This window comes from Pseudophryne corroboree, chromosome 11 (assembly GCF_028390025.1).
Source record: "Pseudophryne corroboree isolate aPseCor3 chromosome 11, aPseCor3.hap2, whole genome shotgun sequence".
Taxonomy (NCBI): Eukaryota; Metazoa; Chordata; class Amphibia; order Anura; family Myobatrachidae; genus Pseudophryne; species Pseudophryne corroboree.
This window is the reverse complement of record NC_086454.1, coordinates 34,438,309-34,464,277: the sequence shown is the minus strand read 5'-3', so window position 1 is coordinate 34,464,277 and position 25,969 is coordinate 34,438,309. Positions and strand designations below refer to the sequence as shown.

General features: G+C 49.0%; 1 protein-coding gene across 8 annotated transcripts in view; it reads right to left on the bottom strand.

Annotated features, from left to right (window-relative positions):
• Positions 1-25,969, bottom strand: part of PLEKHA7 (pleckstrin homology domain containing A7) — a 280,439-nt gene that overhangs the window by 4,703 nt on the left and 249,767 nt on the right. For all 8 annotated transcript variants that reach the window (XM_063946452.1, XM_063946455.1, XM_063946453.1 and 5 more), the window contains 10 exons: positions 25,706-25,855; positions 22,078-22,179; positions 21,621-21,729; positions 17,604-17,830; positions 17,293-17,505; positions 17,039-17,153; positions 14,844-14,935; positions 14,505-14,705; positions 9,263-9,424; positions 1,869-2,002 (listed from right to left, as the gene is read on the bottom strand). In XM_063946452.1, the coding sequence (XP_063802522.1) occupies positions 1,869-2,002; positions 9,263-9,424; positions 14,505-14,705; positions 14,844-14,935; positions 17,039-17,153; positions 17,293-17,505; positions 17,604-17,830; positions 21,621-21,729; positions 22,078-22,179; positions 25,706-25,855 (1,505 nt within the window). The remainder of the gene's footprint in view (positions 1-1,868; positions 2,003-9,262; positions 9,425-14,504; positions 14,706-14,843; positions 14,936-17,038; positions 17,154-17,292; positions 17,506-17,603; positions 17,831-21,620; positions 21,730-22,077; positions 22,180-25,705; positions 25,856-25,969) is intronic.

The window sequence follows — 25,969 nt, the reverse complement described above, 5'->3', positions numbered from 1 at the left end:
CCGGCAGCGGAATGCCGGCGTGGGGGGGTACCACAGGTTCTATTTCCACTCTGTGAGTGTCGTGGATACCCACGAGGTGGGAATAGCCCCTGCTAGACGGGATTCCAGCTTTCGGCCTCGGTATCCTGACTGCCGGCAATGTAACCGCATCCCACAGGGTTACTATCCAGGGAGAAACCAGTCACCTATCCCTTAAAATAACTTTCAACCAATAACCACAATTGTTGGAAGAGTCTGGGCAGTCAGTACCATACTCCCCCTGGACAATAGACACCCCTCTAATTAGTGTGTTTCAGCCAACAGGTGCATACAATCCAGCACACAGGCACACATGAGCAGTAGGATGGGTCATAGTGAAGAGCTCAGAGACATGGCACTGTCACAAGAATCCACCTTTCCCTTAAGTCAGTCCATCGAATATCTGCCCAGATAGAGCCACCCTGGTCACTGCAACATCAAAATGCAACAGCTCAGACACAAGACAGCAAACTACGCAAACCTGTAGAACGCGACTGGCAAGTACTGAGAGGCGCACAGCAGTGGTTCCTAATCTCGGCCCCCAAGGGACCCTAATAGTTAAGGCTTCAAGGCTATGCATGCTCGAGCACAGATGGCTAAATCAAATTGACTGAGGTTCTAATTAAGGCACGGATATTCCTTACAAACTGGACTGATAGTATGCCCTGAGGGCCAAGGTTTGGGAACCACTAACGTGTTGGGTAAATCACTACAGAGTTCCAAAATTGTCACTAGAAGCCAGTACAAAACCCGTTGGTCAGGTATTCATAGCCAAGCAGCCGCACGCAAGCCTCAGGTCGCCATGCGCAGCGCCAAATGTCAGATGTAGTGGTGTAAAGAATAGTTATTAGACTCAAGTTCTCTGGAGCAACAACTCACACCCCACTGTCTGACAAATGAATCTGCCAGGAGAACGCTTCCTGCCCGATTGCATAGTGACAACTGTAAAGTTTGGTGAAGTAGGAATAAAGTCTGGGGATGTCTGTCATAGGGCCTGATGCAGAATTATACGCTATTGTACAGCTGCATACAGTTAATATGTAAATGCAGCAGGAGGCGTCTGGTGTTAATATAGGCCTCCTGACTCCTCAAAACGCACTCTGTGTGACCATTGGTCATCTGAGTAACCCAACAGGTTACTCAGATTTCCATCTCAGGTCCACAGCCAAGGTCAGTAAATCTATGTCGCTGGACACAGACCGTAACCTTTGTACTCCCACACCTCTGTTTTGAGGAACGGACCAGGTCGCTGCCCCTTCCCCTCCTCCAAAAGCCCTCAGACGGTCAATCAGGCTGGGGCTTAGAGGGCACTGCGTGTGAGGAAGCAGAACAGGTCTTGCACACGCGCAGTGTCACCACCACTGGACTTGTATGCTAACCTTTGGGTTAGCATACGGGTCTGATTCTGCCCATAGTTGGGCTTGGGCCCTGTAGTTCCAGTTAAGGAAAGTCTTACGGCTACACCATACAATGACATTCTAGAGAACTCTGCACTTCCAACTTTGTGGCAGCAGCTTAGGGAAAGCCTGGACCTGCACAGAACCCTGGCCTCAAACACCTTTGCGATGAATTATAACTACAGTGTGTGTGCCAGGCCTTTCAGTCCCTAATCATTGCCCAACGTCACTAATGCGCTTGTGGCTGCATAGATGTGAATCCCCCGCAGCCATGTTCCATGATAATAATGGAATAATGGAAAGCTTTCCCAGGAGGGCGAGGTAACTTACTATAGCAGCGACTAGTTTACCAAATCAGCATTAATGCCCATAGTTGACCAAGTACACATGGGTGTGATGTTCGCTACTTTGGGCCATCCAGTGTAGATTTAGGACGCACTCTACTACACTGACCTGGAACGCGCAAGAATATTTTTTATCTTCTCTACTTTTCTGTAGCGGGCATCCAGCTCCTCTCTGCTGAGCGGCTCCTCAGGATCCATCTCGATGTACCTCTCCGGAATCTCCACCTTGTCTGGGGTCGATAACTGAAAGGAAACATCATAGTTTATAAAAAAAGACAAGTCTCCAATAGAACTGCACAGACTGGACAGGGGCAGGTGAAGAGAGGAAAGCAGGGCAGGTACGGGATAGGTAGGAGAGGTGACTGGGCACGGCAGGTGAAGGGTTGGCAGACTGGAGAGAGGAGGTGTAGAAGAAGGTTAAGTACATTAGACAGAGAAGGGAACCAGTAAAGAAGGGTAGGTAGATTGGACAGGGCAGGTAAATAAAGGTAGGTAGACTGAACAGGGAAGGCGAAGAGGTGTTTTTAGACTGGACATGGCAAGTAGAGAGGTAGGTAGCATGGCTGGGAAATTGTGGAGAAAGGTAGGTAGATTGGACAAGGCAGGTGCAGAGGGGTAGTTAATCTGGGCAAGGCAGGTGAAGAGGGGTAATCTGGGCAAGGCAGGAGAAGAGCGGTAGTTAATCTGGGCAAGGCAGATGAGGGGTAGTTAATCTGGGCAAAACAGGTGAAGAGGGGTAGTTAATCTGGGCAAAACAGGTGAAGAGAGGTAGTTATTCCGGGCAAGGCAGGAGAAGAAGGATCGTTAATCTGGACATGGCACATGAAGAGGGGTAGTTAATCTGGGCAAGGCAGATGAAGAGAGGTAGTTAATCTGGAAAAGGCAGGAGAAGAGGGGTAGTTAATCTGGGCAAGGCAGGGGAACAGGGAAGGTAAAGTTACTCTAAACCATTGTTTCCCAAACCCCATCCTTACAGCCCACTCACTGGGCAAATATTAGGGAAAATAAGAATTTACTCACCGGTAATTCTATTTCTCGTAGTCCGTAGTGGATGCTGGGGACTCCGTAAGGACCATGGGGAATAGACGGGCTCCGCAGGAGACTGGGCACTCTAAAGAAAAGATTAGGTACTATCTGGTGTGCACTGGCTCCTCTATGTCCCTCCTCCAGACCTCAGTTAGGGAAACTGTGCCCGGACGAGCCGACATTACAAGGAAAGGATTTTTGGAATCCAGGGTAAAACTCATACCAGCCACACCAATCACACCGTACAACTTGTGATAACCTTACCCAGTTAACAGTATGAACAACAACTGAGCCCCACTCAACGGATGGCTCATAACAATAACCCTTATTAAGCAATAACCATATACACGTATTGCAGAAAGTCCGCACTTGGGACGGGCGCCCAGCATCCACTACGGACTACGAGAAATAGAATTACCGGTGAGTAAATTCTTATTTTCTCTGACGTCCTAGTGGATGCTGGGGACTCCGTAAGGACCATGGGGATTATACCAAAGCTCCCAAACGGGCAGGAGAGTGCGGATGACTCTGCAGAACCGAATGAGCAAACACAAGGTCCTCCTCAGCCAGGGTATCAAACCTGTAGAACTATGCAAAAGTGTTTGACCCTGACCAAGTAGCTGCTCGGCAGAGCTGTAAAGCCGAGACCCCTCGGGCAGCCGCCCAAGAAGAGCCCACCTTCCTTGTGGAATGTGATTTTACTGATTTAGGATGCGGCAATCCAGCCGCAGAATGAGCCAGCTGATTCGTGCTACAGATCCAGCGAGCAATAGTCTGCTTAGAAGCAGGAGCACCCAGCTTGTTGGGTGCATACAGAATAAACAGAGAGTCCTGACTCCAGCCGTTCTGGAAACATATATTTTCAAAGCCCGGACTACGTCCAGCAACTTGGAGTCCTCCAAGTCCCGAAATAGCCGCAGGCACCACAATGAAATGATGATACCACCTTTGGGAGAAATTGGGGACGAGTCAGCAATTCTGCCCTGTCCATATGGAAGATCAGATAGGGGCTTTTACATGACAAAGCCGCCAATTCTGACACACGCCTAGCCGATGCTAAGGCCAACAGCATGACCACTTTCCACGTGAGATACTTTAGTTCCACGGTCTTAAGTGGCTCAAACCAGTGGGATTTCAGGAAATCCAACACAACGTTAAGATCCCAAGGTGCCACTGGTGGCACAAAAGGGGGCTGAATATGCAGCACTCCCTTAACAAATGTCTGAACTTCAGGCAGTGAAGTCGGTTCTTTTTGAAAGAAAATAGATAGGGCCGAAATGTGGACCTTTATGGACCCTAATTTTAGGCCCATAGTCACCCCTGACTGTAGGAAGTGCAGGAATCGACCCAGCTGGAATTCCTCTGTAGGGGCCTTCCTGGCCTCACACCAAGCAACATATTTTTGCCATATACGGTGATAATGCTTTGCTGTCACATCCTTCCTAGCTCCTATCAGCGTAGGAATCACTTCATCCGGAATGCCCTTTTCTGCTAGGATCCGGCGTTCAACCGCCATGCCGTCAAACGCAACCGCGGTAAGTCTTGGAACAGACAGGGCCCCTGTTGCAACAGGTCCTGTCTGAGAGGCAGAGGCCATGGGTCCTCTGTGATCATCTCTTGTAGTTCTGTGTACCAAGTCCTTCTTGGCCAATCCGGAACGATGAGTATTGTTCTCACTCCTCTTTTTCTTACTATTCTCAGTACCTTGGGTATTAGAGGAAGAGGGGGAAACACATAAACCGACTGGAACACCCACGGTGTCACTAGTGCGTCCACAGCTATCGCCTGAGGGTCCCTTGACCTTTTAGCTTTTTGTTGAGGCAGGAGGCTATCATGTCCACCTGTGGCCGTTCCCATCGATTTGCTATCTGTGTGAAGACTTCTTGATGAAGTCCCCACTCCCCCGGGTGAAGGTCGTGTCTGCTGAGGAAGTCTGCTTCCCAGTTGTCCACTCCCGGAATGAACACTGCTGACAGTGCTTGCACGTGACTCTCCGCCCAACGAAGAATCTTTGTGACTTCCGCCATTGCCACCCTGCTTCTTGTGCCGCCCTGGCGGTTTACATGGGCGACCACCGTGATGTTGTCTGACTGAATCAACACTGGTTGGTCTCGAAGCAGGGGCTCTGCTTGACTCAGGGCGTTGTATATGGCCCTTAGTTCCAGTATATTTATGTGTAGACAAGTCTCCTGACTTGACCACAGCCCTTGGAAGTTTCTTCCTTGAGTGACTGCCCCCCAACCGCGGAGGCTTGCATCCGGGGTCACCAGGACCCAGTCCTGTATGCCGAACCTGCGGCCCTCGAGAAGGTGAGCACTCTGCAGCCACCACAGAAGAGACACCCTGGCCCTCGGGGAAAGGGTGATCAGCCGATGCATCTGAAGATGCGATCCGGACCACTTGTCCAACAAATCCCACTGAAAGATCCTTGCATGGAACCTGCCGAAGGGAATGGCTTCGTATGAGGCCACCATCTTTCCCAGGACTCGCGTGCAGTGATGCACCGACACCTGTTTTGGTTTGAGGAGGTTTCTGACCAGAGTCACAAGCTCCTGAGCCTTCTCCACCGGGAGAAACACCTTCTTCTGGTCTGTGTCCAGAATCATGCCCAGGAAGGGCAGACGCGTCGTAGGAATCAGCTGCGACTTTGGAATATTCAGAATCCAGCCGTGCTGTTGCAACACTTCCTGAGAGTTTGCTACACTGATCAACAAATGCTCCCTGGACCTCGCCTTTATAAGGAGATCGTCCAAGTACGGGATAACTAACTCCTCGCTTCCGAAGGAGTACCATCATTTCCGCCATTACCTTGGTAAATACTCTCGGTGCCGTGGACAGACCAAACGGCAACGTCTGGAATTGGTAATGACAGTCCTGTACCACAAACCTGAGGTACTCCTGGTGAGGTGGATAAATGGGGACATGCAAGTACGCATCCTTGATGTCCAGAGATACCATAAAATCACCCTCTTCCAGGCTTGCAATGACCGCCCTGAGCGATTCCATTTTGAACTTGAATCTCTTGAGATAAATGTTCAGGGATTTTAAATTCAGAATAGGTCTTACCGAACCGTCCGGTTTCGGTACCACAAACATAGTGGAATAGTAACCCCTTCCTTGTTGAAGGAGGGGAACCTTCGCTATCACCTGCTGGAGCAATAGCTTGTGAATTGCCGCCAGTACCACCTCCCTTTCCATGGGGGAAGTTGGCAAGGCCGATTTTAGGTAACGGTGAGGGGGCGTCACCTCGAATTCCAGCTTGTATCCCTAAGATACAATTTGTATAACCCAAGGATCCACCCGTGAGCGAACCCACTGGTTGCTGAAATGTCGGAGACGCGCCCCCACCGCTCCTGGCTCCGCCTGTGGAGCCCCAGCGTCATGCTGTGGACTTAGTGGAAGCCGGGGAGGACTTTTGTTCCTGGGAACTGGCTGCACGGTGCAGCTTCTTTCCTCTCCCCCTGCCTCTGTCAAGAAAGGATGCACCTCTGACCTTCTTGCTTCTCGGAGAGCGAAAGGACTGCATTTGATAATACGGTGCTTTCTTGGTCTGTGAAGAAACCTGAGGCAGGAAAGTCGACTTTCCAGCTGTCGCTGTGGATACGAGGTCCGAGAGATAGTCCCCAAACAATTCCTCACCCTTATAAGGCAACACCTCCATGTGTCTTTTAGAGTCGGCATCCCCTGTCCATTGCCGAGTCCATAAGACCCTCCTGGCAGAAACGGACATTGCATTAATTCTAGAACCTAGCAGGCAAATGTCCCTCTGGGCATCCCGCATATATAAGACGGCGTCTTTTTTATAGCCCAGGGTTAGCAAAACCGTGCCCCTGTCCAGGACATCTACGTCCTCTGACAGAGTATCTGTCCAAGCTGCTACAGCGCTACACATCCAGGCTGAAGCAATAGTTGGTCTCAGTAAAGTACCAGAGTGTGTATAAACAGACTTCAGGATCGCTTCCTGCTTCCTATCCGCAGGCTCCTTTAGGGCGGCCGTATCCTGAGACGGCAGGGCCACCTTCTTAGATAAGCGTGTCAGCGCCTTATCTACCTTAGGGGGGGATTCCCAACGTAACCTATCTGTTGGCGGGAAAGGGTACGCCAGCAGTAATCTTTTGGGAATCACTATTTTCTTATCAGGGGAGCTCCACGCTTCTTCACATAACTCATTTAATTCATGTGACGGGGGAAAAGTCACTGCCTGCTTTTTCTCCCCAAACATATGTACCCTCTTGTCAGGGACAGGGTTAACCTCTGAAATGTGTAAAACAGCTTTCATTGCAATAATCATATAGCGGATGGCCTTGGTCATTTTAGGCTGCAATTGTGCCTCATCATCGTCGACACTGGAGTCGGACTCCGTGTCGGCATCCGTGTCAACCATCTGAGACAGTGGGCGTTTATGAGACCCTGGCGGCCTCTGAGCTGCCTGGGCAGGCCCGGGTTGAGAGCCCGGCTGTCCCCCGGCTGCAACATCATCAAACCTTTTATGTAATGAGTTTACATTGTCATTTAAGACCTTCCACATATCCACCCAATCAGATGTCGGCCCGACGGCGGCGGCACCACATTTATCTGCACTTGCTCCGCCTCCAGGTAACTCTCCTCATCAAACATGTCGACACAGCCGTACCGACACACAGCACACACACAGGGAATGCTCAGACTGAGGACAGGACCCCACAAAGGCTTTTGGGGAGACAGAGAGAGAGTATGCCAGCACACACCACAGCGCTATATAACCCAGGGATACACACTATAAAAAGTGATTACCCAATAGCTGCCGATTATATGACTTTTGCGCCTAAATTTATGTACCCCCTCTCTCTTTTTACCCTTCTTGTATCGGGATTCTGCAGTGGAGAGCCTGGGGAACGTCTTTCCAGCGGCGCTGTGAAGAGAAAATGGCGCTGGTGTACTGAGGAAGAAGGCCCCGCCCCCTCAGCGGCGGGCTTCTGTCCCGCTTCTGTGTGAGAAAAAATGGCGGGGGATTTTACATATATACAGTGCCTGACTGTATATATGTAGTTTATGCCAAAAGGTACTTCAATTGCTGCCCAGGGCGCCCCCCCCCCCCCCCCCAGCGCCCTGCACCCTACAGTGACCGGAGTGTGTGGTGTGCTGTGGGAGCAATGGCGCACAGCTGCGGTGCTGTGCGCTACCTTAAATGAAGACAGGAGTCTTCAGCCGCCGATTTCGCCGTCTTCAAGCTTCTGTTCTTCTGGCTCTGCGAGGGGGACGGTGGCGCGGCTCCGGGAACGGACGATCGAGGACAGCTGCCTGTGTTCGAACCCTCTGGAGCTAATGGTGTCCAGTAGCCTAAGCAGCGCAACCTAGCTGTGAACAGGTACGTTTGCTTCTCTCCCCTCGGTCCCTCGTAGCAGTGAGTCTGTTGCCAGCAGAAGCTCACTGAAAATAAAAAACCTAATAAATACTTTCTTTACTAGTAAGCTCAGGAGAGCCCACTAGGAGCACCCAGCTCTGGCCCGGCACAGATTCTAACTGAGGTCTGGAGGAGGGGCATAGAGGGAGGAGCCAGTGCACACCAGATAGTACCTAATCTTTTCTTTAGAGTGCCCAGTCTCCTGCGGAGCCAGTCTATTCCCCATGGTCCTTACGGAGTCCCCAGCATCCACTAGGACGTCAGAGAAATACCGGCTTCTCTGCCATCTCCAAATCACTGCGCAGTCCAAGTGGTTTTATGGTTGTAGCCCCAGCACCACCCACATGCCCACAAATGCCCTAAAAATAAGCCCTTTCCTCCCTTTATGCCAAATGAATAACCTTTAGCTCAGCAAAACCTCTGATCACCAAACCAGATTTTGTGCTGCACCCTGATAAAGACATGTATGTATGTGTAGGATAAACCATCTAGCTCTATGTGTTTGGCTATATCCTCCATGACTTCTCACTGCTTAATATTCACTAATCTTTTTACTCATAAGGTTATGTTTTTCTTAACTAAAGCAAAAAGTATGAAAAAAACATGTAGCATGTGAGCTAAGGCTCACATGCTACACTGTATAATTACCACTAGATGGCAGCACTGTCTTATGAATGAGTTGTAGAATTTCATGTTGGTAATGCCCTCTACATGCATGATGCTGCATAGTAGTGTCATGTGCTACACATTGCTTCACGGACATTCTCACCCAGTCACCCTCCCCATCCCAATTCCATTCCTACCACTACCCAATTATCTATTCTTCCCACTCCTCACCTCCATTTTATTTCCCCCACTCCCCAGTTCTCCTCTCACCACCATTCATGGCTGAAACATACTAAAGGGGAGCAAAAGTAGCAAAACTGCAAGACAACAATAAATTAATGTCGCCCGAAGGTTAACCCCCCCCCCCCCTCAGTGCATTTCTATTGCCCCCATTCTATACCTTCCACCCTCACTCTGTTCCTCCCACTCATTACAGAAAGGAAGTCTGCACCCACCCGCCCTATCTCCTGTTTATATGGAGACATTACCTCCTTACTGATGTCCATATCATAGTCCTGTGGTTCCAAATCTAGCTCCGTGACATGTATGGCCTTAGCGTGTACCCAATCATTATCTTCCCTCTCTCGGTCCTCTGCATCGCGAGCGGCCCTCTCCAGCAGCTGGAAATCAAACTCCTGCTCTCGTTTCCACTGATAACAGATACAAAGAGTGTTAAATGCCTCCTGCAACACCACTGGGATAGGCCCAACTCCCACCTGGAAAACCCACGTCTAGGCCCACTCACAGACACACACTGGGATAGGCCCACCTCCTACCCAGAATACTCACGTCTAGGCCCACTCACAGACACACACTGAGATAGGCCCACCTCCTACCCGGAATACTCACGTCTAGGCCCACTCACAGACACACACTGGGATAGGCCCACCTCCTACCCAGAATACTCACGTCTAGGCCCACTCACAGACCCACACTGGGATAGCCCCACCTCCTACCCAGAATACCCACGTCTAGGCCCACTCACATACACACACTGGGATAGGCCCAACTCCCACCCGGAATACCAACGTCTAGGCCCACTCACAGACCCACACTGGGATAGCCCCACCTCCTACCCAGAATACCCACGTCTAGGCCCACTCACAGACACACACTGGGATAGGCCCAACTCCCACCCGGAATACCCACGTCTAGGCCCACTCGCAGACACACACTGGGATAGACCCAACTCCCAACCGGTATGCCCACGTCTAGGTCCACTCACAGACACACACTGGCCAATAAGAGGAACAGTGACACACAATGATAATTACATTCCTACGATAAAGATTTAGATATTCCAAGCTAAGAAACAAGTCATTGGCTCATGTAACGGAGAGATAGTCACCGACAGTCTTCCACCAACATCTACACTTGCGGATGTTACAAAGCAAGGCAGACGATCTTGCCTGACCTAACACTAAGAACAGAAAGGTAACTTCTCTCTCAGCTAGGAAACGTACAGACACATAAATACACATACAGTGAGGTCTTCTATCATGAAGTCGTCCCACGGACCTTCGCTCTCCTGTACAGACAATGGGCAGGGGGTATCTCCCCACCTCCGCTGGCATTTTATGTGAAGAAATTCTTTTATACAAGGAAAAGTGACGTTATTACACCGCATCCCACTTCCTATTACATTGTACATTGATCAATGCAGCCCTCGGATAAATGAAAAGGAAACAATCTGGACAATGGTTGCAGCTGCGCCAACGCGTTGTTTCTGACAACTACCGATACGTGTTATTATGAGAGATACAGTGCAGGAACATGTAAACATTATAAAGGTCACTGCACACCAAGAGGTATATATGCTGTAACACAATCATGTATGGCCAAGTCTTATAATAATCTACATCTCCCATGTCGGCAAATTAATGATATAGCACAGGTGTATCCATTATATGGATCTCCAGCTGCTGTGGAACTACACAACCCAGCATTCCCTAGCAAGCCCTAATAGCAAAACTGTGGCAGTGCATGCTGGGATGTGTAGTTCCACAGGACTGTGTAATACTCATGATACAGCGTAATCCTCTGTTCTCTAATCAATTTCTGATACCAGATAACCTTCCACGCTCTTCCTTTCATGGAAGTACATGCTGTAAATACGACCAATGTCTACACTCAACCTCACCTGATCAATAGTGGGGCAGATGTCTTAAGCCTGGAGAAGTGATAAATCCGTGATAAGTGCAAGGTGATAATGCACCAGCCAATCAGCTCCTAACTGTCATTTTTTAAACCCGTAATGATTGGCTGGTGCGTTATCACCTTCCACTTATCACTTCTCAAGGCTTAATACATCTGCCCCAATGTCCTAGCCAGGAAATAGATGTTCTATAAACTACGGAGCTTCTGTGTCCCGAATACGAGAACATCGACTTTAGCGATATAAAAATAATAAACATTGTGAAGATTGTTTCCCTTTGATTGATCATCCATCAGTCTTCGCCTCTCAATCACAGTACTACGCGATACTCCTGATACCAGGCCCTGTTACCAACAGCGTCCAGCGGAAAAATGAGATTATAAGAATTCTCCGTTATCTGGTTTCCAGTTTATTGGGTATCTGGTAGACATACATCAGACAGCACCGAGCTCATATTAACACTGTGTCCAAAAGGAGCTTCTAATGTGAGGTTTAAGACAAGTAGTAAAGTTAACATTCGGATAAAACAGGTCTTTAAAAAAAGTGACAGTATTCTGTACAGTGCCGACGACGTCTTAGAACACTGGCTGAGAATTATTGCTCTGTGTGTGTGCAGGAGATAGCTATAACGGATCTACCTAGGGGTCTATGTACGAAGACTTGGAGAGAGATAAAGTGGTCGGAGATAAAGTATCAGCCAACCAGCTCCTAGCTGTCATTTCTCAATCCCAGCCTATAACATGGCAGTTAGGAGCTGATTGGCTGGCGCTTTATCCCGTCCACTTTATCTCTCTACAAGACTCAGTACATAGACCCCATAGTGTTGTATTAATGCGGTGAATATGAAAGTTGTTATCACTAATCGTAATAGTAATGGGGACCAGTCACCAACACACAGGACCTGATTCACGGCAAACAAAATGGATGAGCGATTGCACATAATCCTGTTTTGTAGCGCTCTGCGCACCTGGTGTATCCCGTAGCAGAATAGCGCCAGGGGTTGGCCGGAAAACGGGTGCATGGGGAGAACCTTGCATAGTAAGAAGTAGGCGCTCTGATGGTAAGAGGTTGGACTTTGTCACATTTATTAGGTTTGAACATTGACAGGTACTACGCAACCTATCAGGTGCTTCGGTGCAAACCAAGTACGTTATGTGGTCAATATCCAGACGGTAAGCACGGTTAGTAAATGAGGTCAAGCAGTCATTTTATTTGCAGAATCATATTCATGAGAATTCAGTGCATCAATTCAAGTGCTTCAGTGATGTCACCGGTTCCTAGTGAATGGATAGGCTGCATTCTCAGTGATGTCACCGGTTCCTAGTGAATGGATAGGCTGCATTCTCAGTTATGTCACTGGTTCCTAGTGAATGGATAGGCTGCATTCTCAGTGATATTACTGGTTCCTAGTGAGAGGATAGGCTGCATTCTCAGTGATGTCATTGGGTCCTAGTGAGAGGATAGGCTGCATTCTCAGTGATGTCACTGGTTCCTAGTGAGTGGACAGGCTGCATTCTCAGTGATGTCACTGGCTCCTAGTGAGTGGATAGGCTGCATTCTCAGTGATGTCGTTGGTTCTTAGTGAGTGGATAGGCTGCATTCTTAGTGATGTCACTGGTTACTAGTGACTGGATATGTTGCATTCTCAGTGATGTCACTGGTTCCTAGTGAATGGGTAGGCTGCATTCTCAGTGATATTACTGGTTCCTAGTGAGAGGATAGGCTGCATTCTCAGTGATGTCATTGGGTCCTAGTGAGAGGATAGGCTGCATTCTCAGTGATGTCACTGGTTCCTAGTGAGTAGACAGGCTGCATTCTCAGTGATGTCACTGGCTCCTAGTGAGTGGATAGGCTGCATTCTCAGTGATGTCACTGGCTCCTAGTGAGTGGATAGGCTGCATTCTCAGTGATGTCGTTGGTTCTTAGTGAGTGGATAGGCTGTATTCTTAGTGATGTCACTGGTTACTAGTGACTGGATAGGTTGCATTCTCAGTGATGTCACTGACTCCTAGTGACTGGATAGGTTGCATTCTCAGTGATGTCACTGACTCCTAGTGACTGGATAGGTTGCATTCTCAGTGATGTCACTGGTTCCTAGTGAGTGGATAGGTTGCATTCTCAGTGATGTCACTGGTTCCTAGTGAGTGGATAGGCTGCATTCTCAGTGATGTCACTGGTTCCTAGTGAGTGGATAGGCTGCATTCTCAGTGATGTCACTGGCTCCTAGTGAGTGGACAGGCTGCATTCTCAGTGATGTCACTGGTTCCTAGTGAGTGGATAGGCTGCATTCTTAGTGATGTCACTGGTTCCTAGTGAGTGGATAGGCTGCATTCTTAGTGATGTCACTGGTTCCTAGTGAGTGGATAGGCTGCATTCTTAGTGATGTCACTGGTTCCTAAGTTAAATCGTTGCATTCTCATGAACATTCCATCAGTTCACAAAATAACTGCTTCAACTGTGTGTAGGTGACAGGTGATCTATGAATGACGTTGTGTGGCATTGCACAACAGGGAGCCACTCAGCTTAGCAGTGGCAGAGTTAGGGTTCTGCCAGGAGGATGAAGTGGGATGGGGGTCGGTGTGGTAGCAGGGTTACAGGAGACTTTTTACTGTTGCCAAAGGCATTACCAGTCCAGTTACCTGATTCTATATAACAGGGTTGTTTTACACCCTCACCATCTGAAACAGAGAATAAAGAAATGTAATCTATGAAACATCACCCTAAGCCGTCCTAAATGTGCAGTCACTATGCGGAACCCGGACTGCAGGCACCTGAAACCTTTCTCTGTGTCTTCTGCTGAACCGGAAAAGTTTAGAAATAGACGATGGGCAGCTGGATGGAAGTTACTGGTAAGAGGATGGAGAACGTTGCAATTAACAGGCACATGTAATTAATGTAGGAGCTACTAGAACGCAAACAAAGCCTGGTAGGAATGAGTATGGCGGTTAGCGAGTACTGCAAACAAATTAATACTTTCTGTCAACATAAAAAAAAAAAAGAGGCGAGGAGATGATGAATGAGGGTTTGAGAAGCAGCGGAGCTCGTGGGATGAGTTAGAGGGAACCATGACAATTATTAGGAGGTGGAAGCATATGGAAGAATTCACTGCATGTGTATAGCACCCTACATTAGAGAGACCTAACCACAGGACCCGGGGGCTTCACAGACCTGCCTATCCCTGTTGTGCTAAAGCATTTTCATATAAACTATATTATCAATTATCTATAGACGTGCAAAGTGCCTTCAGTGAGTTTGTGCTTGTTAAACAGTCTAAAAGCAGGGATGGTAATGGAAATGGTTAAAATATTTCTCTTACAAAAAGAAATTATAATCTATTATCATTATAAACGGTTTTACGTTACATTGTGTCATTTCAAGAAAACGCCTGTGGACTACGCGATTCCAGTCCGCACAGCCTTTCGTTAATCCCTGCAGCTAATTAGTCTTATTGAAGCAATGAAACTACCTGTAGATGAGGTGCAACCTCGTGTACCATGCACACTGCTATAAAGTGCTTTCTATCAGATGCTATAGAGTAAATGTTCGAGGAAGCTCCTCCCTCCACGCTAACATACTGAGCTGATGTCCGCGGACATGGGCCGGGAGGCGGGTCGGTTCGTGACGGACTGTTTCTCTCCTTGGCTGAGAGTCCTCTTGCGTTCGCGGACTAAGGCTTTTTGATGCCGTTTCATGCGCTGGAGTTGTTCTTCTGCGCTCATTTTAACTCTTTGGTTGTCGCCGGCGTAAAGGCGCTCAAAGGCACTTTTTGGTCTGTCCTGTTTAGAAACACAGAGAAACCTGTTGTACGGGATAACGGACTCCAAACATCAGACGCAAACAGTGTTCCCTGTTACAACAACGTCGGGATGCATCGGGAAAAGATAACAATTAGGCGGAGTCTCTCGACGCATTACCTTAGAAGCGTCGGTGGCGAAGCCCCTCCGCAGCGTGACGTATGATGCGACAGATGAAGACTGAGGAAGCCTGGATGTCGATCCAGATAAACCTGGGTAAAAAAAATAAATAAATTGTGGAATCACAAGAGAGAAAAGCCATCAGCATCGCTTCAGAAATACTGTTAAGAAATACTGTACACCGGTATAATATACACATTACGTGGGGCTATGGCACATATCGCATACACGTACAGTCTCATCGTATGTTGTAGTAACCGCTCAATATACCGAGCAGTAACAGGAAGAGAGAACACTATCTGAGCCCACACTCATTGAGTAAGAGCCAGGAGGGGTAAAGGGGTAACATCACAAGATCAGTCAGTAATAAGATGCGAGTATAATAAAAAAAACAAGGCTATTAAATATATTATTATCTTTATATAGCAACTCTAGTGGTCTGCAACACCTTACAGTTATATGTAAGAAGAGACATTGCAAGCAGAAGGAAAAAAGTGAAAAACGCAGGATACAGGCTATATAGCCATTGCTGAAGACATATGAACAACAAAAGGCAGCGATGGCTGAACCCAAAGGATTGGTGCCATTGTTGGCACTGTGCGTGTGTGTGGGTGTGTGGGTAGGGGGGTTTGATGGTATAAGTGAGGGACATAACCGCAAACGAGGAAAGACGACCCTGCTCATGAGAGCTTACAATCTAAATGGAGAGCTTACAATATAAATAACATGTACATTACAACTTCAATCTTGGCAAAACACTGAAACTACTCCAGCATAACAGTAATCATACATCTTCAGATTTCATTCCGGAATAAGAATAAATTGCAGATCACAGTAAAGCATTCAAGATCATACATAGATTTATAACCAGCACTGCTTCTAGACCACAGGTTCTCAAACTCGGTCCTCAGGACCCCACACAGTGCATGTTTTGCAGGTAACCCAGCAGGTGCACAGGTGTATTAATTACTCACTGACACAAGTTAAATCATTAGTTCCATCTGTGGACCTTTTAAAATGTGTTAGTGAGTAATTAATACACCTGTGCACCTGCTGGGTTACCTGCAAAACATGCACTGTGTGGGGTCCTGAGGACCGAGTTTGAGAACCTGTGTTCTAGACCATAGGTTCTCAAACTCGGTCCTCAGGACCCCACACAGTGCATGTTTTGCAGGTAACCCAGCAGGTGCACAGGTGAATTAATTACTCACTGACACATTTTTAAAGGTCCACAGGTGGAGGTAATTATTTCACTTGACATTCTGTGTGGAGACCTGCAAAACATGAGCTGTGTGGGGTCCTGAGGACCGAGTTTGAGAACCTGTGTTCTAAACAAACACAGGGGATGTAGTTGGGAGACCACCGGTCACAATATTGACGCAAGCCGACTAACAGGGACTATTCCCACTCGTGGGTGTCCACGACACCCATAGAGTGGGAACAGAAGATGAGGCGAGTGCATCTCGCCACCGAGCCCGCAAGGAGCTACGTTGCGTTAAGGACCCCCCGGCCATCTCGAAGCCAGGATCCCGGCATCAGTATGGTGACCGGCGGAACCATGGCCAACCCAAACACAGACATGGTCACGGCACAGATTTATACTGACGGCTATATCTGCAGTCACCAAAGGGTCTATTTATTAAGCCTTGGATGGAGGTAGAGTGGACGGGGATAAAGTACCAGCCAATCAGCTCCTGACATGTCACAGGCTATATTTGAAAATGACAGTTGGGAGTTGAGTGGATGGTACTTTATCTCCATCCAGGGCTTCGTAACAGACCTCCATGATACCTAGGGGGTCTATTCATGAAGCAGTGATAAGTGTGGAGAAGTGAGCCTGTGGAGAAGTTGCTCATGGCAACCAATCAGCACTGAAGTAACATTTATAATTTGCATACTATAAAATTATACAGAGCAGCTGATTGGTTGCCATGGGCAACTTCTCCACAGGCTCACTTCTCCACTCTTTTCACTGCTTCATGAATAGACCCCTAAATGTGGGCACCTGGCCATGAATATTATCATTTTATACAGCATCTGGTATCTCTAAGGGTACAGAAAGGAGTTACAATTTGTCAATAGCAACTGAACAGAACTAGAAACAGTCATAGTGGCGGTTATTCCTAAAACACCGAAACATCCATCTGCCAAACAAGGAGCCTGAAGAGTGACCCGTGCCACTTGCGTTTCCTTACCTCTAGTAGGCAATGTCTGGTAGCCAGAGTCCGAGCCCAGGAAGCCAGAGGATGGGGGGATGGAGTCGCCCAGATTAGCGAGTTCCGGATCGCTCACATACGTCCGCAGCTCTACCTGTAACCAAGGAACAATATTAAACATTTAGAAAACACTGTAGATTTGTCACAGCCAATGACGTTCTGGGAATTGATATACTGCAGGACAGCGGATAAGGTGGGCACACGACATGTATGGGAGATAATGCCACATTTACCCTGTAGTCTCCATTTACACCCTGCCCCAGCTCCCGATCTCTCTTCCTCTCATCCGACTGTCTCTTCAAGCCCCGCACCGAGGTGTGCCTGACCACTGACGATTCTCTCTGAGGCGGAGGCAGCGTAGGTGGGGGCGGGATATTCGGTGGAGGGCTTACGTCTTCAGGACTGTACATGTCTGGTAGAGGCGGGCGTGGAGGAGCGCCCTCTTCCTGGGAGAAGAATACAGATGACATCGCAGATGGTATAAAACCCGCTTGGTGCGTAGCGAGTACACAATGATACACCCTTTCGCCCGCTCACTACTCACAAGCTTTGGTGGTGTTGGTGCTCTGGTCGGGACTGGTTTCTGTAACAGCTGTGGCTGGGAGTTAGATCTGCCCTGTGTGTAGGTCTGGGGGTATAAGCCCATCCCTAGTGTCTGTTTCACAAGGCTTGGCGGGTTCTGGGGCGATGCAGATTTACCGCGAACCGATGTAAATGCCGTGCTACCAGAAGGCACAAATGAGGAAGGAACCAAAGGCACGGTTTTTCTTTCTAGAAGAAAGGAACTTTTCACCGCTGGAGGAAACTGTCCTGACAACCATCGTCTGATTAGCACTACAATATTGGGCCTTTACATAGAAACATGGAATGTGACCTCAAAACCTATTTTATCCTTATATCTTTTCCAAGCAAGTTTACATTGCTGTACAGTATTAGCCTCTACCACCTCTGATACCTGCAGAGTAATGATACAGAACCGTCACCATGCAGACCCGTGTACACACGCATCACGCTAACACATCCTGACATCATGCACACACGCTGACATTCACTCTCACGTCAAGCAGGTCAGCCAATACACATAACCTGGCATTGCGTAGACCCGCTTATACTCACACTGTTATGACTACGCCACCTGTATGTTAGCGTAGTGGTTAGCATTACACAGCACTGCGGCATGGGTTCAATTCCCATAGAGGGCTCTATCTGTGTGGAGTTTGTGTGTTCTCCCTGTGTTTGCATTAGTTTTCTCCCACACTTTAAAAAGACATATTGGCAGGTTAACTGGATTTTGGCAAAAAATAGCCCTAGTGTGTGTGTGTGTGTGTGTGTGTGTGTGTGTGTGTGTGTGTGTGTGTGTGTGTGTGTGTGTGTGTGCATCTGTATTATATGTAATATCTACTGTACTGGAACACTCACACGCTTACATCATGCAGACCCGCTAACACTCACACGCTTACGCCATGCAGACCCGCTAACACTCACATGCTTATGTCATGCAGACCTGCTAACAATCACACGCTTACATCATGCAGACCCGCTAACACTCACACGCTTATGCCATGCAGACCCGCTAACACTCATGCTTATGTCATGCAGACCCGCTAACACTCACACGCTTACGCCATACAGACCCGCTAACACTCACACACTTACGCCATGCAGACCCGCTAACACTCACATGCTTATGTCACACAGACCCGCTAACACTCACACGCTTACGCCATGCAGACCCGCTAACACTCACATGCTTATGTCATGCAGACCCGCTAACAATGACACGCTTACATCATGCAGACCCGCTAACACTCACACGCTTATGCCATGCAGACCCGCTAACACTCACGCTTATGTCATGCAGACCCGCTAACACTTACATGCTTATGCCATGCAGACCCGCTAAAACTCACACGCTTACATCATGCAGACCCGCTTACACTCACATGCTTACGTCATGCAGACCCGCTAACACTCACACGCTTACGTCATGCAGACCCTCTAACACTCACACACTTACGTCATGCAGACCCGCTAACACTCACATGCTTACGTCATGCAGACCCGCTAACACTCACATGCTTACATCATGCAGACCCGCTAACCAGGGACGTGCAGTCAGGGGAGGCAGTGCCTCCCCTGTCATAATCATTAAAATAATATAAAAGAAATACTTATGACACATATTCTGTGTCATAAGTATATGCATTAGGCTTTATATTATTTTAATGATTCTTGGTGTCTATATTTTCTTTATAAATGAGTTTAGGAGGCACAGCTGTCGGTGCCTCCCGCTGTCAGTGTAAAGGGAAGGAAGCGGGACCAAGAATTGGGCAGTAAAAGCCCATTAAAAAATGCAGCTGAAGCGGCACTTAGTGGAAGTGCCGCTTTGACAGGCGAGTGGCAGGGGAGTGCTTTCAACCCATAGCACGCCCCTGTAGCTAAGACTGACCAGCAGCGGCAGCGGTGAAGCGGGAAGCTGCCCGTCAGCCCGGAATCAGCAGAGCGGGAGGGGAGCTGTCCCGGAGCGCAAGTCTCTGTCCCGGCGCTGCAAGGGGTGTGAGGCGCGCCTTCCCCTTGTCCCTCCGCCGCCGTCGTCCGTGAGTCCCGCCGCTGCCGTCCCTACTCAGCCCCAGAGAGCAGCCTCCTGCTGCCGCCGGCTGTCTTCCACTCTAAGGGGCTCCAGAGCGTCGCCGCAGCTGCCAGGCTCTGCGTCCTGTGGATGGTGGATCGTGGCCCCCCCAAGGTGAGTACCACACACACACACACACACTCTCTCTCTCTCTCTCCTGCTGATGTAATGTGTAAGAAAAATAAAAAAAGGGGACGTCTGCCGTAATGTGTAAAAAAGGGGACGCTGTCTGTCGTAATGTGTAAAAAAGGGGGACTGTCTGCCGTAATGTGTAAAAATGGGGGCTGTCTGCCGTAATGTGTAAAAAGGGGATGCTGTCTGCCGTAATGTATAAAAAGGGGACGCTGTCTGCCGTAATGTGTAAAAAAGGGGACGCTGTCTGTCGTAATGTGTAAAAAGGGGACGCTGTCTGCCGTAATGTGTAAAAAAGGGGACGCTGTCTGTCGTACTGTGTAAAAAAGGGGACGCTGTCTGCCGTAATGTGTAAAAAAGGGGACGCTGTCTGCCGTAATGTGTAAAAAAGGGGACGCTGTCTGCCGTAATGTGTAAAAAAGGGGACGCTGTCTGCCGTAATGTGTAAAAAAGGGGGTCGCTGTCTGTCGTAATGTGTAAAAAAGGGGACGCTGTCTGTCGTAATGTGTAAAAAAGGGACGCTGTCTGCCGTAATGTGTAAAAAAGGGGACGCTGTGTCGTAATGTGTAAAAAAGGGGGACTGTCTGCCGTAATGTGTAAAAAAGGGGGACTGTCTGCCGTAATGTGTAAAAAGGGGACGCTGTCTGCCGTAATGTGTAAAAAAGGGGACGCTGTCTGCCGTAATGTGTAAAAAAGGGGGCGCTGTCTGACGTAATGTGTAAAAAAGGGGACGCTGTCTGCCGTAATGTGTAAAAAAGGGGGACTGTCTGCTGTAATGTGTAAAAAGGGGACGTTGTCTGCCGTAATGTGTAAAAAAGGGGACGCTGTCTGCCGTAATGTGTAAAAAAGGGGACGCTGTCTGTCGTAATGTGTAAAAAAGGGGACGCTGTCTGCCGTAATGTGTAAAAAAGGGGACGCTGTCTGCCGTAATGTGTAAAAAATGGGGACTGTCTGCCGTAATGTGTAAAAAGGGGACGTTGTCTGCCGTAATGTGTAAAAAGGGGGACTGTCTCCCGTAATGTGTAAAAAGGGGAATCTGTCTGTCGTAATGTGTAAAAAAGGGGACTGTCTCCTGTAAGGTATAAAAAGGGGTACCTAACTCTAATCCCAAATCCCCCAACTATTTCAACTCAAGGGCTACCTAAAACACATATTTTAAATAAATAAATAAATGTTTAAATAAAAAAATAGAAGTAGGCAGGCACTGTCAGCCTACTTCCATGACATTACAAGTGGCGGTAAGGTTCATCGCTGGACTTTGCGGATCATTATGGCTGCAGTGCATCACCAGCCAATGACCTCACCGCACGCCACTGCCGCTAACACTCACATGCTTACATCATGCAGACCCGCTAACACTCATATGGCTTATGTCATGCAGACCCGCTAACACTCACACGCTTATGCCATGCAGACCTGCCAACACTCACACCCTTATGTCATGCAGACCCGCTAACACTCACACGCTTATGTCATGCAGACCCACTAACACTCACACGCTTATGTCATGCAGACCCGCTAACACTCACACCCTTACGTCATGCAGACCCGCTAACACTCACACGCTTACATCATGCAGACCCGCTAACTCTCACACGCTTACGTCATGCAGACCCGCTAACACTCACATGCTTATGCCATGCAGACCCGCTAACACTCACACGCTTATGTCATGCAGACCCGCTAACACTCACACCCTTATGTCATGCAGACCCGCTAACACTCACACCCTTATGTCATGCAGACCCGCCAACACTTACATCCTGGCACTCAGGCTTAGTTACACATGGTACGCCGTACCTGGATTCTTGAACGATTCCACAAGCACTTTATAGTTCAGTTTATTAGAGCTGAGACCGGCGGTGACATCTTCAATTCTCCACAGATCCTTCTGTAGCTGAGCCCTGTCCTAAAACACAGAGATAACAAGCTGAATAGTAACACCTGGAGATACCGTGTGTGTATGCGTGACACAGTAAGACAACAACTTATTGTGTGATTGTATGTGCTTTATAGTGCGTGTGTGACACAATAAACTAACAAGCGTCTGTGTTACTGGGTGATAGCGCGTATGGGTTTTGGTATAGTGGGGCAGATGTATTAAGCCTGGAGAAGGCATAAAGAAGTGACGTAGCGGTGATAAGTGCAAGGTGATAATAGAGAGTTATGAGCTGATTGGTTGGTGCGTTATCACCTTGCACGCTCCGGTGTGTGACCAGATTGGGGAGGGGGCCAGTGATAATAACGTGACACTCACCTGAGATGAGGGAGATCTGTGCATTTGTTCCTGTAACATGTGTTTCAGTTGGGCAACATCACTCTCCAGCCGCACATATTCGTTCCACGCATTCTCCATATCCTGCAGAAGATATACGAGAGTGGTCATGTGACGTACTGTATCTGCAGATTACCCATGCTGCACTCCTGCTCATTCAGACTACTGGCGCCAAGTGCAACCTGCGTACTGTATACGTAGGGGACACCATACACACAGAATGAACATGTACGGTTCATGAAATACACATTTAACTTTTAACACTTAAGAAGAAGTTACACCCAATTTCCGATGATGGCTTGTTAGGGTGCAGAGGGTCTCTGATGCTCCCATACTCTGTGGAAGTGTGGGGACTGCAGCAGGGACTGTGGGACTTTCCTACTAATCTGGTCTACATTAATAGACAGGTTAACAGATGTGCCCAAGAGTGTAGTAGGGGGCGCTATAATGTCTGCACCCGAGATGACATGAGGGGGGCGCTATAATGTCTGTGATGACAGGAGAGGGCGTTCTAACATCTGCTACTGAGATGACATGAGGGGGCGCTATAATGTCTGCTACTGAGATGACAGGAGGGGGGCGCTATAATGTCTGCTACTGAGATGACAGGAGGGGGGCGCTATAATGTCTGCTACTGAGATGACAGGAGGGGGGCGCTATAATGTCTGCACCCGAGATGACAGGAGGGGGGCGCTATAATGTCTGCTCCTGAGATGACATGAGGGGGGCGCTATAATGTCTGCTACTGAGATGACAGGAAGATAGCGCTATAATGTCTGTGATGACAGGAGGGGGCACTATAATGTCTGCACCTGAGATGACAGGAGGGGGGCGCTATAATGTCTGCTCCTGAGATGACAGGAGGGGGGCGCTATAATGTCTGCTCCTGAGATGACAGGAGGAGGGCGCTATAATGTCTGCACCTGAGATGACAGGAGGGGGGCGCTATAATGTCTGCTCCTGAGATGACAGGAGGGGGGCGCTATAATGTCTGCTCCTGAGATGACAGGAAGAGAGTGCTATAATGTCTGCACCTGAGATGACAGGAGGAGGGCGCTATAATGTCTGCTCCTGAGATGACAGGAGGGGGCGCTATAATGTCTGCTCCTGAGATGACAGGAGGGGGGCGCTATAATGTCTGCTCCTGAGATGACAGGAGGAGGGCGCTATAATGTCTGCTCCTGAGATGACAGGAGGGGGGCGCTATAATGTCTGCTCCTGAGATGACAGGAAGATAGTGCTATAATGTCTGCACCCGAGATGACAGGAGGGGGGCGCTATAATGTCTGCACTTGAGATGACAGGAAAGGGGCGCTCTAATGTCTGCTCCTGAGATAACAGGAAGGGGCGCTCTAATGTCTGCTCCTGAGATGACAGGAGGAGGGCGCTATAATGTCTGCTCCTGAGATGACAGGAGGAGGGCGCTATAATGTCTGTGTTTGAGATGACAGGAGGAGGGGCGCTCTACAATGTCTGCACCTGAGATGACAGGAGGGGGGCTCTCTAATGTCTGTGTTTGAGATGACAGGAGGGGGCGCTCTAATGTCTGTGTCTGAGATGACAGGAAGGGGCGCTCTAATGTCTGCTCCTGAGATGACAGGAGAGGGCGCTCTAATGTCTGTGTCTGAGATGACAGGAGGAGGGCGCTCTAATGTCTGCGCATGAGATGACAGGAGGGGGCGCTCTACAATGTCTGCACCTGAGATGACAGGAGGGGGGCGCTATAATGTCTGTGTCTGAGATGACAGGAGGGCGCTCTAATGTCTGCTCCTGAGATGACAGGAGGGGGGCGCTATAATGTCTGTGTCTGAGATGACAGGAAGGGGCGCTCTACAATGTCTGCACCTGAGATGACAGGAGGGGGGCGCTATAATGTCTGTGTCTGAGATGACAGGAGGGGGCGCTCTACAATGTCTGCACCTGAGATGACAGGAGGGGGGCGCTATAATGTCTGTGTCTGAGATGACAGGAGGAGGGCGCTCTAATGTCTGTGTCTGAGATGACAGGAGGAGGGCGCTCTAATGTCTGTGTCTGAGATGACAGGAGGGGGCGCTCTACAATGTCTGCACCTGAGATGACAGGAGGGGGGCGCTATAATGTCTGTGTCTGAGATGACAGGAGGAGGGCGCTCTAATGTCTGTGTCTGAGATGACAGGAGGAGGGCGCTCTAATGTCTGTGTCTGAGATGACAGGAGGGGGCGCTCTACAATGTCTGCACCTGAGATGACAGGAGGGGGGCGCTCTAATGTCTGCACCTGAGATGACAGGAGGGGGGCGCTATAATGTCTGTGTCTGAGATGACAGGAAGGGGCGCTCTAATGTCTGCACCTGAGATGACAGGAGGGGGGCGCTATAATGTCTGTGTCTGAGATGACAGGAGGGGGGCGCTATAATGTCTGTGTCTGAGATGACAGGAGGGCGCTCTAATGTCTGCTCCTGAGATGACAGGAGGGGGCGCTCTACAATGTCTGCTCCTGAGATGACAGGAGGGGGCGCTATAATGTCTGTCTGAGATGACAGGAAGGGGCGCTCTAATGTCTGCTCCTGAGATGACAGGAGGGGGCGCTATAATGTCTGTCTGAGATGACAGGAGAGGGCGCTCTAATGTCTGTGTCTGAGATGACAGGAGGAGGGGCGCTCTACAATGTCTGCACCTGAGATGACAGGAGGGGGGCTCTCTAATGTCTGTGTCTGAGATGACAGGAGGGGGCGCTCTAATGTCTGTGTCTGAGATGACAGGAGGGGGCGCTCTAATGTCTGTGTCTGAGATGACAGGAAGGGGCGCTCTAATGTCTGCTCCTGAGATGACAGGAGAGGGCGCTCTAATGTCTGTGTCTGAGATGACAGGAGGAGGGCGCTCTAATGTCTGCTCCTGAGATGACAGGAGGGGGGCGCTATAATGTCTGTGTCTGAGATGACAGGAGGGGCGCTCTAATGTCTGCACCTGAGATGACAGGAGGGGGGCGCTATAATGTCTGTGTCTGAGATGACAGGAAGGGGCGCTCTAATGTCTGCTCCTGAGATGACAGGAGGGGGCGCTATAATGTCTGTGTCTGAGATGACAGGAAGGGGCGCTCTAATGTCTGCTCCTGAGATGACAGGAGGAGGGCGCTATAATGTCTGTGTTTGAGATGACAGGAAGGGGCGCTCTAATGTCTGCTCCTGAGATGACAGGAGGGGGGCGCTATAATGTCTGTGTTTGAGATGACAGGAGGAGGGGCGCTCGACAATCTCTGCACCTGAGATGACAGGAGGATCACTAATGTTTATACCTTAGACCAGAGGTTCTCAAACTCGGTCCTCGGGAGCCCACACAGTGCATGTTTTGCAGGTAACCCAGCAGGTGCACAGGTGTATTAATTACTTACGGACACATTTTAAAAGGTCCACTGGTGGAGCTAAATATTTCACTTGCGATTCTGTGAGGAGACCTGCAAAACATGCACTGTGTGGGCCCCCGAGGACCGAGTTTGAGAACCTCTGCCTTAGACTATAGAAAGACTACAGGAGGGGCACTCTAAGGCCTGCACTTGGAATGACAGTAAGGGCCGCCCACTGATGTATGAACCAGAAACTACAGGAAGGGGTGCTCTAATGTCTTTAGACGTACAGTGGACACTTTGGACATTTCAGCTCGGATCTGCACTAAATCCTCCTGCAAGAGGCGCTGCTGATAGGAGATTTTCTCTGTGTGTTGCGGCTGCTCCTTGTACTGATCCATCTGTCGGTGCAAAACCTCCAGGACCGTTTCCAGCTTGTCCTGCAGTGGGGAGAGTCAGCAACAGGGTCATAAGAGAGAGAGAGAGAGAGAAAGAAAAAGGATAGATGGAAGGGGAGAGAGGAGGGGAGAGAGAGAGAGAGAGAGAGAGAAAGG